The following is a 14,719-nucleotide window of genomic DNA, read 5'->3' as shown; positions in this document are numbered from 1 at the left end:
CTCACAACATACCACCCCGTGACTCACAACATACCACCACGTGACTCACAACATACCACCCCGTGACTCACAACATACCACCCCGTGACTCACAACATACCACCACGTGACTCACAACATACCACCCCGTGACTCACAACATACCACCCCGTGACTCACAACATACTACCTTGTGACGCCACAGGTATAGTTACGGATCTGATATCTTCGAGGATCTTGGTGTGTGTTGGCTCCTTATCTTGCTCAACACACTCACCTTAACACTGTTCTCTTTCTTATTCTATAGTATCATGCTCCTTGCTGGTACATGTTGTTTCTTATTCCGTACTGTTCCTTATTCTATACTGTTACGTTCCTTACAGCTACGTGTTGTTCCTTCTATATTATCATGTTTCTCGTTGATACCTGTTATCTGTAGTTCCTTATTCTGTACTACCATATTACTTACTGGAACACTTGTAGTGCCATATTACTTACTGGAACACTGTCATGTTCTTGACATGTGATTGAGCTCTGTTAGCGTGTTCCTCAAGTGCTCCTGGGCCCGGTCTAACGCTCCTTACCGTGTTCCCTGGCCTCCTCCCCACCTGTCTCCAGCTGGTAATGAACACCCTCCCTCCACACGTACCTGGAAAGAATATAAACACGTTAGAAAAGCTGTTAATAATAGGTAAAGAAGATGAATAATCAATGAACAAGGAGATAATAGAAGTTAAAACAATTGTTATTGGCAGGTAGAGAACACCTCGTGTTCTCTCACTGACACTGTTCTACTGTTTACAAGACACCATACACATCACAATTCGTTGGGAAAGACAGTAAAAACTATAATACATAAATAAAGATGTAACGTTGAAAAACAAATGATGATAACATCCTTGAAAGCCTTAATTTGGGTAGTGTTTCTCTGACTACACACACACACACACACACACACACACACACACACACACACTAGAAAAAAAGAAGGGAAAGGGGGATATGATAGGAACGTATAAAATACTCAGGGGGATTGACAGAGTGGACATAGACGAAATGTTCACACGGAATAGTAACAGAACGAAGGGACATGGGAGGAAGCTGGAAACTCAGATGAGTCACAGAGATGTTAGGAAGTTTTCTTTTAGCGTGAGAGTAGTGGAAAAATGGAATGCACTTAAGGAGCAGGTTGTGGCAACAAATTCTATTCATAATTTTAAAACCAGGTATGATAGGGAAATGGGACCGGAGTCATTGCTGTAAACAACCGATGGCTCGAAAGGCGGGATCCAAGAGTCAATGCTCGATCCTGCAGACACAAATAGGCGAGTACAAATAGGCGAGTACAAATAGGTGAGTACACGCACATACACACGTATACATAATCTTCTAGAATCAGAGAGAAAGACTTGGGGGGTTGATATCACGCCCGACCTGTCCCCTGAAGCCCATGTCAAGAGGATATTATCGTGGGCATATGCCAGGTTGGCCATTATACGAACGGCCTTTAGAAACATGTGTAAGGAATCATTCAGAACTTTGTATATCACATATGTCAGACCAATACTGGAGTATGCAGCTCCAGCATGGAGTCCATACCTCGCCAAGCATAAGACTAAATTGGAGAAGGTTCAGAGGTTTGCCACCAGACTGGTGCCCGAGCTGAAGGGCATGAGCTACGAGGAGAGACTTCGTTCACCTTGCAGTAAATAGGTACCTGGGAGTTAGACAGCTGCTACGGGCTGCTTCCTGGGGATGTGTACGTGTGTTAGAGAAAAATATATGTATTAGAGTAAAAATAGATTGGTTAGAAAGGCGGGGTCCAAGAGCTAATAGCTCGATTCTGCAGACACAAATAGTAAATACACACACACTCCCACTGCGTTCCCCTCCCGTGATATGTCTAGGGTGCCATGGGCGCCACATATTGAAACGAACCAATCATGAACCGAGTTATCAACCAACGTAGGTCTAGGTAGGTCAGTTCCTCGTAGGTCTATTCCTAGCTGGGCAGCTACTCGTAGGTCTATACCTGGCTGGGTCAATACCTGGCTGGGTCTATATCTGGCTGGGTCTATATCTGGGTAGGTCTATATCTCACTCTGTACTTTCCTCTACACCAGCCCTGTATATAACACAACGGTTCTTCAGAATGTTCTAACATGTTCTTACTGTATATAGAGGTTTCCTAGACTTATTAGACAGTAGTATGAGGAGTCTGGCAACGTGAGGTAAACGGGAGAGTTCGATGCCGTCAGCTGCAACCACTACCCTCAGCTGCAGCCACTACCCTCAGCTGCAGCCACTACCCTCAGCTGCAGCCACTACCGTCAGCTGCAGCCACTACCGTCAGCTGCAACCACTACCGTCAGCTGCAACCACTACCGTCAGCTGCAACCACTACCGTCAGCTGCAACCACTACCGTCAGCTACAGCCACTGCCGTCAGCTGCAACCACTACCGTCAGCTGCAGCCACTGCCGTCAGCTGCAGCCACTACCCTCAGCTGCAACCACTACCGTCAGCTACAGCCACTACCGTCAGCTGCAACCACTACCGTCAGCTGCAACCACTACCGTCAGCTGCAACCACTACCGTCAGCTGCAACCACTACCGTCAGCTGCAGCCACTACCGTCAGCTGCAGCCACTACCGTCAGCTGCAGCCCCTGCCGTCAGCTACAGCCACTGCCATCAGCAACAGCCCCTGCCGTCAGCTGCAGCCCCTGCCGCCAGCTACAGCCACTGCCATCAGCAACAGCCCCTGCCGTCAGCTGCAGCCCCTGCCGCCAGCTACAGCCACTGCCATCAGCAACAGCCCCTGCCGTCAGCTGCAGCCCCTGCCGCCAGCTACAGCCACTACCGTCAACTACCCCCAACACACACTCCGTCACGCGGGCGGACAGGTCATAGTCCCGCATCAAAGACAAGAGCTAAAACACACCCTCACGTGTTTTCACAAACACTCGGGAATATGTTTAAACATCAAAGTGTGGTGATGGGTGACAGAGATGGGGGATGAGGTGGTGAGAGAAAGGGACGCCACTCCCAGGGTTCGACCCCCAGGGCTCGGCATGGGGCGCACCGTCTGCCTAATTTAGATCTATCAGTCTTCTGGTATCTTCTCTTCTTTATCGCCTGAGGGAGGGAGAGAAGGCAAAGGAATTAAACCCGATTTACCAAAAGCTTTGAAGTCCTCAATATAGAACATGGTTCTCATTTCTTCACTAAACTTTCTGGGCAGAGTGGGACGCCTCTGATTGTGTCCTAACTTTCTTCAACAGTTACGTACTGTCCTCTCACAATTAATATATAAACTGTATGTACAAATTTGTATGTGGGAGAATATATCTTGTGGGAGGGAAAAAGAAAGACAGAAAGACAGACAGACAGACAGACAGACAGAGAGACAGAGAGACAGAGAGACAGAGAGAGAGAGAGAGAGAGAGAGAGAGAGAGAGAGAGAGAGAGAGAGAGAGAGAGAGAGAGAGAGAGAGAGAGAGAGAGAGAGAGAGAGAGAGAGAGAGAGAAAGCGTGTGCGCGCGCGCGCGTGTGTGTATGTATTTATGTATAAATGTGCGGGTATAATGTGCACGTGTGTATGTACTGGCCAGAATTGGCTGAATTTCTACCTGGCCTGGGAATCGAACCCAAGCCCTTAGGACTACGACCCCCGAGCGTTGTACACTCAGCCGCGAGGCCCCGCGAGTGTGTGGGTGACTGTGACAGGGAAGATGATGAGGTTAACAAACTACACTCTACAAAACCAGAACGAATAACAAATACAATAATTCAGACCTTCCCTCAGGAAGCCACCCGGGCCAGGTTTACCTGCCCTATTAATTAACATACTTCGAAAAACGTTCAATAATTCCGATTTGTGTAAACGTTTTGGCAAATTACGAGGTTTATATCCGCCAGACTATAAGGCCTAGTCGACGACCGGGCCGTGGGGACGCTAAGCCCCGGAACAACTCCAAGGTCACCTGATGTTTATATGAGACTGGGAGGACTAAGAATCCGGAGTGAGGGAGGGAGGATTTTATTATTATTATTATTATTATTTCCTACCACAGACGTGGCCGGACATTTACAATGCTAACCAGCAAACCACCATTTTCTTCTGTCCACCATGGACAGGGTTAGAGATGTGTTAAACATGGGAGGAGGTAAAAGAAGGTAGAGAAGTGAGGGGTAGAGAGGGAAGGTATGATGATGCAAGACACAGCAGGGAGATATAATTTGACTCCCAGGGGAAATTATATAGAAATGGTGATGCCATATCGCTCTCCTGCACGTGCGAACGTGCGCCTGTACTCGCCTAGTTGTGCTTGCGGGGGTTGAGCTTTGATCTTTGGTCCCGCCTCACAACTGTTAATCAACTGTATGTGTGCGTGTGTGCATGCATGAGTGTGCGAGTGTGATATGAGAAGTGAGTGTAGTTTGACGAGTGAATGGTGTGTGAGGAGTGAGGCAACGTGTGAGGAGTGAGGCAACGTGTGTTGCTTACACCCCTCACTGCCCAACCCGTTCTCGCACTTTCGTATAGTCAATATTGACTTATTAAATACGTGCATATGTGACATACTAATTTATTGTGAATATTTTAGTTCACCTTGAAATGCTTCATAGAAAACACCGACCTTACCTAACCTTCTTAGTATATTAAGATAAGCATCTTATTGCTTCGAAATTGCAATTATTACTTAACCTATTATAGGTATAGGTTACTTATTTAATAAGTCAATATTGACTGTAAGAAAGTGCGAGAACGGGTTGCATTGCCTACACCTCACCCCGACACTAACTTCGGGTCAGCCATCAACACAGGGAGCAGCAGCACCTTCCAATACACAATAAGTGACTAATAATGACCACTACATTTCAGTATGAAATGTTCGCTTTCAAACAGTCCCTTGAGCATGCATTTGACAATCATGATACTAATGTAATTATTAAAACCACTCAAAAACAGCCATTCAAACATTAACAAATCATGAACCTGGTTGATGGGGTTCTGGGAGTTGTTCTACTCCCCAAGCTCGGCCCTGGGCCAGGCTTGACTTGTGGGAGCTTGGTCCAACAGGCTGTTGCTGGGAGCAGCCCGCAGGCACACATTTCCACCACAGCCCGGTCTGTCCGACACTTCTTCAAGCAAGTATCCAGTTTTTTTCTTGAAGACTTTAATTTTTGTTCGTGTAATATTTCTTATAATTGTTGGGAGGATACTGAAAACTGTGGACCTCTGAAATTCATACAGTGTTCTCTGATGGTGAACACCTCTGGCACCTCTGCTCTTCACTGGCTCAATTCTACATTTCCTTTCAACCAAGTGCCCAACCACTTGGGCTGGACGGTAGAGCGACGGTCTCACTTCATGCAGGTCGGCGTTCAATTCCCGGCCGTCCAAGTGGTTGAACACCATTCCTTACCCCCGTCCCATCCCAAATCCTTATCCTGACCCCATTCAAGTGCTATATAGTTGTAATAGCTTAGCGCTTTCTCCAGACAGCGAACACATAACAAGGCTGTATGTAGCTGGCAACACCCCAGCCAACTACACAGAACTATAAAACGAATTTGAAAACAACGATTACTCCGGGAACACGCAGCCCACTCTGCCTGCCTGGTGAAGAGATGTTACCGGGTATAACCACCCACCTTCAGCACACACACACACACACACCACCAAGGGGTGAAGAACGTGTTAAGACACACACACACCACCAAGGGGTGAAGAACGTGTTAAGACACACACACTGCGACCAGCCTCCCGTGTACGGGGGAGACCTTCAGCACACACTCACACACCACCAAGGGGTGAAGAACGTGTTAAGACACACACACTGCGACCAGCCTCCCGTGTACGGGGGAGATGACCATCAACACTTCAGATGAAGAAACTAAAGTGCAAAAATACACGACCACATGAATATTTCCTCAACTCACCTATTATTAGCTTCAGCAGCTGAGAAACTACTAACAAAATGAGCTTGTATCACTATCCGATGCAGCCTAAGTTGTTCTTAATAAGAACGTTTAACTAATTTAAGAGCACTAATTTATATACAAAAGACAAAAATAAAACTAATATATTATATATATATATATATATATATATATATATATATATATATATATATATATATATATATATATATATATATATATATATATATATAAATAGCACGCAGTAATTTTGAAGTTCAGAAATTAAATAAAATGAAAAAGCAATGAAAAAAAAGATTCATCGTAAAACTCCGTAGACTTTCAAAGGAGTCTATAGACTCCTGGAAGTCTGGACTCCTGGAAGTCTGGACTCCTGAAAGTCTGGACTCCTGAAAGTCTGGACTCCTGAAAGTCTGGACTCCTGAAAGTCTGGACTCCTGAAAGTCTGGACTCCTGAAAGTCTGGACTCCTGAAAGTCTGGACTCCTGAAAGTCTGGACTCCTGGAAGTCTGGACTCCTGGAAGTCTGGACTCCTGGAAGTCTGGACTCCTGGAAGTCTGGACTCCTGGAAGTCTGGACTCCTGGAAGTCTGGACTCCTGGAAGTCTGGACTCCTGGAAGTCTGGACTCCTGGAAGTCTGGACTCCTGGAAGTCTGGACTCCTGGAAGTCTGGACTCCTGGAAGTCTGGACTCCTGGAAGTCTGGACTCCTGGAAGTCTGGACTCCTGGAAGTCTGGACTCCTGGAAGTCTGGACTCCTGGAAGTCTGGACTCCTGGAAGTCTGGACTCCTGGAAGTCTGGACTCCTGGAAGTCTGGACTCCTGGAAGTCTGGACTCCTGGAAGTCTGGACTCCTGGAAGTCTGGACTCCTGGAAGTCTGGACTCCTGGAAGTCTGGACTCCTGGAAGTCTGGACTCCTGGAAGTCTGGACTCCTGGAAGTCTGGACTCCTGGAAGTCTGGACTCCTGGAAGTCTGGACTCCTGGAAGTCTGGACTCCTGGAAGTCTGGACTCCTGGAAGTCTGGACTCCTGGAAGTCTGGACTCCTGGAAGTCTGGACTCCTGGAAGTCTGGACTCCTGGAAGTCTGGACTCCTGGAAGTCTGGACTCCTGGAAGTCTGGACTCCTGGAAGTCTGGACTCCTGGAAGTCTGGACTCCTGGAAGTCTGGACTCCTGGAAGTCTGGACTCCTGGAAGTCTGGACTCCTGGAAGTCTGGACTCCTGGAAGTCTGGACTCCTGGAAGTCTGGACTCCTGGAAGTCTGGACTCCTGGAAGTCTGGACTCCTGGAAGTCTGGACTCCTGGAAGTCTGGACTCCTGGAAGTCTGGACTCCTGGAAGTCTGGACTCCTGGAAGTCTGGACTCCTGGAAGTCTGGACTCCTGGAAGTCTGGACTCCTGGAAGTCTGGACTCCTGGAAGTCTGGACTCCTGGAAGTCTGGACTCCTGGAAGTCTGGACTCCTGGAAGTCTGGACTCCTGGAAGTCTGGACTCCTGGAACTGAGGGAAGTCTGATTTACCAGCGGTGTGATAACTAACGTAGACTAGTATACCAGCGGTGTGATAACTAACGTAGACTAGTATACCAGCGGTGTGATAACTAACGTAGACTAGTATACCAGCGGTGTGATAACTAACGTAGACTAGTATACCAGCGGTGTGATAACTAACGTAGACTAGTATACCAGCGGTGTGATAACTGACACAGGCTAATTTACCAAGGGTGTGATACCAGACGTAGGTTGCTTTACCCAGCAATGAATACTAGGTATGGGATACAAGGCGAGATGAGGTGTCTGGTACATAAGATGTCAGCATGAAATACCAGATACAGGGTATTAGGCATCAGGTGTCAGGTACGAATAATTAGCCACAATATAATGGACAAGGGAAACCAGGTGTAGAACACCAATAGTGTGAGACCAAAAATGGAGCCAACAGCTAAGAGACGGGAGGGGATAACCAGGAAACAGGAACCAGAAACGGAGACCCAGACAAGAGAAAGGCGGCCCAGACAACAGAGACGAGGAGCCAGGAACAAGATAACAGGTGCCAGATCAAGTGACATTTGGGGCTGGTGGGTCTGGGCCTTACTTTTACCGGATGAACTCTGCTAAAGCCGCTAGAAAGTGGAGATCGCGGCGAGAGCGAGTGCCCCAACGAGTCCCCTGCACGGGCCAGGTACGTGGTGAGGTGTGCTGGCCTACGTGTGCCTGCACCTCCACCTTCAGCAGTGACTCGCTGCGTGTGCCTGCACCTCCACCGTCATCAGTGACTCACTACATGGTGGTGGATAGCGCGCAGGACTCGTAATTCTGTGGCGCGGGTTCGATTCCCGCACGAGGCAGAACAAATGGGCAAAATTTCTTTCACCCTGAATGCCCCTGTTACCTAGCAGTAAATAGGTACCTGGGAGTTAGTCAGCTGTCACGGGCTGCTTCCTGGGGGTGGAGGCCTGGTCGAGGACCGGGCCGCGGGGACACTAAAGCCCCGAAATCATCTCAAGATAACCTCAAGATAACCTTTAGCAGTGACTCGCTACATGTGCCTGCACCTCCACCTTCAGCAGTGACTCCCGATCATAAGTTCTACTACATCACCTTTAATACTGTGTATGGAGTTCTTCTATTTCTCCTTTAGCTCAATACATTACAAAAAATACTTTAATAACACAGGGACAATTATGGAGCTACCCGGCCTAGACTATATGAAGGGTTACATAGTGTGTGCCAGGAGCCGGCTGTGTGACACCAAGAGGTCCCCGTCTCACAGGATGATCAGTCATGCAGGGTCATGTAATCAGTAACCTGCACTGGCAAACTGTGGGGGCATTATTAGCATATCCTCAAAACACGTGAATGGATTAAGTACCTTCAAAGTTCTTCCTATATAACGCCTGGACATTTAGTAATGTAGTTTTGGAGAATTGGCCCATTTTTGCCTTGAATAGTTTACGCGTGACGTGCCCAGGATTGGAAAATTCGTCACCTGTAGCCGTCTGCTCTATGAACAAATCCACAAGGGCCGTGACGAGGATTCGAACTTGCGTCCGGGAGCATTCCAGACACTGCCTTAATCGACTGAGCTACGACAGGGTAAAAGAGTTGAAACCGAAGTTCTACTGAACTTATTGGATCCCGTAGCCTCTCCGAGGCACAAACCAGGATTTTACACAACCCATTGTAGATTTGTTCATTTGATGCATCACGTTAGTGTGATCTGTGTGTAAATCTGCTCCACGTTACTGTGGCCCAGTCTGATCCTGGCAATTATTATGTCACACTGTCTGGTGGACGTTTTGTGCTGCCCTTGCAGGTGTCAAATCAACAGATTAAAACAATTTGTAATGTTTTCCAATTGTAGAGTGAGATTTCTCTTCTATTAAACCAGATCGAAGTTCAATTTCATATTTGTTACATGCAAGTTTGGCTACGTCATTATATTTGTGTAAAATGGTGTCCATACAAGAGTTCCTAAACGTATTATTGTGTACAGGGAGCAGGTTAGTTACGACTGTTATTGTGAGGTTCTTGCTGCGTCCTGCAGGAGAAATTTACGAGTGTTTGAGGAGCAGACTTTAAATCACAGAAAATTACTCCTTTACTTCATGTACCTTACCTTGAGGTTACCTTGAGGTGCTTCCGGGGCTTAGCGTCCCCGCGGCCCGGTCGTCGACCAGGCCTCCTGGTTGTAGTGTACTTGTAACTAACGGTGCAGCCAGTTCTGCTTGTGTATAGTTTAATCAATTGTTTACCAGAGAGTCGGTGTGCAAGTAGTATTTCAATAAAATGAGGCAATTGGCTTCAAGTTTGACTGCTTTTAGAAGACATCAGTTCTCATTACGTTTCTTGGTGTACATGTATTTTTAACCTGTTCTTACGGTATGGTTCATCGAGCCTTGAAGGTGTGAATGAAGGGGAAGTTCCACGACTTCTTTCAGTGAATTCAATTTTACAATTTGTGCAACAAACGAATATTTCTTTATATTTCTTTGACTCGTGTTCTTTTGCTTTATTTTCTCTTATTTCTCTTAAAGAGTCTGTCCTTGACCACCATGGCTTCTTCACTCAGCATCTTGCGTGTAGTGTCAGATGGGTCACGGTAGTACAGTCGGGTTCGTTTCCGACTCACAATCGATTATTCCGGGGTCGAATCCCGGGCGGAACAGAAATCATTGGGCGCGTTTCCTATCACCTAATACATCTGTTCACTTGACAGTAAGTAGGTACCAAAGAGCTTGTTGTATCGTATCCTGAGGATATTATTACATTTTTTTTTTTTATTAACACATTTGGGTACATGTGCACTACCCTAGACTATGTGAAGTGGAGTACAGTGTGTCAAAAAGCTAGCTACATAATGCTAAAAATCCCCATCACACAGGATGCTTAGTCATACAGAGGCATGTGATCAGTAGTCTGCACTGACAGACTCTGGGTGCATTATGAGGATATCATCAACACAAGAGTGAATAAGGCAGCAGTGGTAATAAAAGTCCCCATCTCGCAGGATGGTTAGTCATACGGGGTCATATGTTCAGTAGCCTGCACTGGCAACTTTTGGGTGCAATATGAGGATATCTTCAAGAACACGAGAGTGAATAAAATAATTGCAAAGATCCAGGTACCTCATGCCAGCGGGTCTGAATGGTCTGATAACCGGGTACTCGGTGATGCAGCGTGCAAGTTCATGCCCCAGTTCCTGCTCACAGAGTTTGCACCTGGAGTGCTCAGGATTGGGAGATCCGTCACCTGTAGCTACCTGCCACAGGTAACGGTAACCTAACCTGATCTTGGCAACCACTGTGTCGCACAGTGGGTTACGAAGTGGGTTGTCGCATGAGTTACGAAGAAAGGCTGCGAGAAATGTACCTCACGACACTAGAAGACAGAAGATTAAGGGGAGACATGATTACTACCTACAAAATTCTCAGGAATTGACTGGGTAGATAAAGATAAACTGTTTAACACGAGTGGTACGCGAACAAGGGGACACAGGTGGAAACTGAGTACCCAAATGAGCCACAGGGACGTTAGAAAGAACTTTTTCAGTGTCAGAGTAGTTAACAGATGGAATGCATTAGGCAGTGATGTGGTGGAGGCTGACTCCATACACAGTTTCAAATGTAGATATGATAGATCCCAGTAGGCTGAGGAATCTGTACATCAGCTGATTGGTCCCGCCTCTCAACTGTCAAAGAGCCAGAGCTCAACTCCCGCAAGCACAATTAGGTGAGTACAGTCTGGTGGACGTTTTGTGCTGCCCATAAACATAGGTTTCGGCTCTGAACAAATCACAGCTTTTTATACTGGTGCTTTCAGGTCGTTGGGAGTCAGTAATTTCTCTCCTATCAGACCTGAGTGTTTGGAACAATATAGTTTTGACAGCTTTTTTTTTTTTTTTATTATTAAGTTATGAGGTACATCTGCATTAGTGCAGCTACCCTAGACTATATGAAGTGGAGTACAGTGTGTCAAAAAAGCTAACTAGGTGATGCTATAAAATCCCCATCACACAGGATGGTTAATCATACAGAGACATGTGATAAGCGGTCTGCACTGGCAGACTCCGGATGCATTTTGAGGATATCAACAACACAAGATTGAATAAGGTAGCAGTGGTAATACAAGTCCCCATCTCGCAGGATGGTTAGTCATACAGGGCCATGTGTTTAATAGCCTGCACTGGCAAATTTTGGGTATACTGTGAGGATATCTTCAAGAATACGAGAGTGAATAAAGTAATTGCAAAGCTCCAGGCTGTCAGCGCCTCTCTACGGCTGTGAGACCGAGTTTCCGCGCGAGCAAGTGTGTGTGTGTGTATTATATATATATATATATATATATATATATATATATATATATATATATATATATATATATATATATATATATATATAATACATATATATATATATACATATATATATATATATATATATATATATATATAAATATATATATATATATATATATGTGTGTGTGTGTGTGTGTGTGTGTGTGTGTGTGTGTGTGTGTGTGTGTGTGTGTGTGTGTGTGTGTGTGAGAGTGAGTGAGTGAGTGAGTGAGTGAGTGAGTGAGTGAGTGAGTGAGTGAGTGAGTGAGTGAGTGAGTGAGTGAGTGAGTGAGTGAGTGGAGTGAGTGAGTGAGTGAGTGAGTGAGTGAGTGAGTGAGTGAGTGAGGTGAGTGAGTGAGTGAGTGAGAAAGAGAAAGAGAGAGAGAGAGATAGAGATAAGGGGGGGGGGGAGGGGGGGGTGAAAAGTAGGGGTAGGAGAGGCGTGGATTAAAACTTGTGCCGCCTCTATATCGACACTTCCCCTCCCCTTTTCTTCTTCTTAAGAGAGAGAGTAAGTGTATGATTATTATTATTATGCTCCCCATACCCATCCCGTGGGCGGACAAATGGAAACTCGTATTTCAGCGAGGGGGTGATGCCCCCCCACGGCCACCCGGTCACATTAAACTCCTCATCCTGAATTTAAATTTTTGTTTAAAATTTTGCCCCGAGGGGCGAGTTTATTGGGCAGCGGCACTCATCCTGAGAGTGGACATACCGCCAGAGCAGCATGCACAACCCCGCCAACAGGAAGACCCGAGGAAGCAGCCATACACACCACTACCAAAATCTTTCCCTCCCCCGCTCCCTCCTCTTGAGATGATCTTGAGATGATTTCGGGGCTTTTTTAGTGTCCCCGCGGCCCGGTCCTCTACCTTATTATTATTAACATCTTTATTGACAAAATTAATTACAATTTTGCCTAATCTGAGGATTTTGATAGGTCTTATTAAAGTGAGGATAATGCTAGTATTCACTGTCACGCAGGACAGAGGGTCATACATAACACAATAGGTCCAGGCCTCCACCCCCAGGAAGCAGTCCGTGACAGCCGACTAACACCCAGGTACCTATTTTACTGCTAGGTAACAGGGGCATAAGGTGATAGAAACTCTGCCCGTTGTTTCTCGCCGGCGCCTGGGATCGAACCCAGGATCACAAGCCTAGCGTGCTGTCCGCTCGGCCGACCGGCTCAACCACGGTATCAACCTTACCCTTAATACACACTGTCAACCTCGAAGAATAAGACAAAAAGTACAAGAAAAAAAATAAAGGGCGGGGGGGGGGGGGGGGGGGGAATAAAGAGGGACAGAGAACGGTTGACTCGCGGGCCAGAAGAGACATGTCCCAACGCCGCGGCAAAAATTCTGAGCGAGCCGCGGGTGCACCTGCTCGCTGGCTGGCCGGAATACTGAGACAACATTTACCCCGTGAACAATAGTGTGGCGCGGCGCTGCTGCCAGCCACGCCTCCAGCGCCGCGCCACACTCGCCTCTGTGGCAGGGCGCCACACGGACCACCTACCCCGTGTGGCCCGTCCCGTCGTCAGTCACCACAAACTTTGGGAAGGGATTCTTCCTTTTTTTTCTTTAAATCGAGCGGATCGTCTTTGTTTCATTAGCGAAGACGAAGGCGTTATTCCATCCGGGGAGAGAGAGAGAAGCTCAGTACCCTGTGGGTATACTGAGCTTAGGGGGTGAGCCTGGGGAGCAATCTAGGGGTGAGCCTGGGGATGAATCTGGGGGGTGAGCCTGGGGATTAATCTGGGGGTGATCCTGGGGATTAATATGGGGGTGATCCTGGGGATAAGTCTAAGTGGGTGAGCCTTAGGACTTACCTTACCTTGCGGTTACCTTGCGTTGATTCTAGGGGTCATGGTCCCCATAGAGGCCCGGTCTCTAACCAGGCCTCCTGCTTAATCAACCAGACTGTTGGACGCGGCTGCTCGGAGCCTGACGTATGAATCCCTGCCTGATTGATGAGGTGTCCTGATCAACTCTGGGAGGGAGGTGAGCCTAGTGCGTGAACCCGCGGGGTGAACCAGGGGTGAGTGTGGGGAGGGGGGGAGGGGAAGATCTACTCAAATAGTTATATGTTGATTTTTTCTAAAGAAGTGGTGGTTAACCTGTCAAGGTTGTAGTGTTTGTACACCTAGTGGTGAACCCAGGAGGTAATAGAACAGTAACGACAGTACTAGTGCCAGCAGTGTTCACATAGTACACCACTAGTAGCAGCAACAACAGTAGCATCAGCGACAACAGATACAACAAGAATATTAGTAACATTACGTCCAGCAGGAACAGAATTAGTAGCAACAGCTGCAGGACCCTGAAGCAGAAGCAACAGCAGGAGCTGGAAGCAGAGGAGAAGCAGCAAGTGCAGCAGGAGGAGGAGACCTCACCGGCGCAGGATGCCGACACCTTCCCCCTCCACCACACGGCTCTTGGGAACCATTCTCTTATTTCACCATTCAAAGCTTCACGAGTTCTACTTTTCACTTGGCGTGGAGGTGTGTATAGGGGAGGGAGGGATGAAGGAAGGAAGGAAGGAAGGAAGGAAGGAAGGAAGGAAGGAAGGAAGGAAGGAAGGAAGGAAGGAAGGAAGGAAGGAAGGAAGGGAGAGGGAGAGAGGGGGAGAGAGGGGGAGGGGGAGAGAGGGAGAGAGGGGGAGGGGGAGAGAGGGGGAGGGGGAGAGGGGGAGAGAGGGAGGGAGGGGGAGGGGGAGAGGGGGAGGGGGAGAGAGGGAGGGAGGGGGAGAGAGGGAGGGAGGGGGAGAGAGGGAGGGAGGGAGGGAGGGAGAGAGAGGGAGGGAGGGAGAGAGAGAGAGAGAGAGAGAGAGAGAGAGAGAGAGAGAGAGAGAGAGAGAGAGAGAGAGAGAGAGAGAGAGAGAGGGAGGGAGGGAGGGAGGGAGGGAGGGAGAGAGAGGGAGGGAGGGAGAGGGAGGGAGGGAGGGAGGGAGGG

General features: G+C 47.6%; 1 protein-coding gene across 1 annotated transcript in view; it reads right to left on the bottom strand.

The window, feature by feature from the left end:
• Positions 1-6,256: 6,256 nt before the first annotated feature.
• Positions 6,257-14,719, bottom strand: part of LOC138351957 (probable antibacterial peptide polyprotein) — a 14,347-nt gene continuing 5,884 nt past the window's right edge. The window contains exon 2 of the mRNA XM_069304125.1: positions 6,257-7,435. Coding sequence (XP_069160226.1) covers positions 6,257-7,435 — 1,179 coding nt within the window. The remainder of the gene's footprint in view (positions 7,436-14,719) is intronic.

The sequence above is a fragment of the Procambarus clarkii genome, chromosome 51 (assembly GCF_040958095.1).
Source record: "Procambarus clarkii isolate CNS0578487 chromosome 51, FALCON_Pclarkii_2.0, whole genome shotgun sequence".
NCBI lineage: Eukaryota > Metazoa > Arthropoda > Malacostraca > Decapoda > Cambaridae > Procambarus > Procambarus clarkii.
Note: the sequence above shows the minus strand (reverse complement) of the source record. Positions and strands in the feature narration are given on the sequence as shown.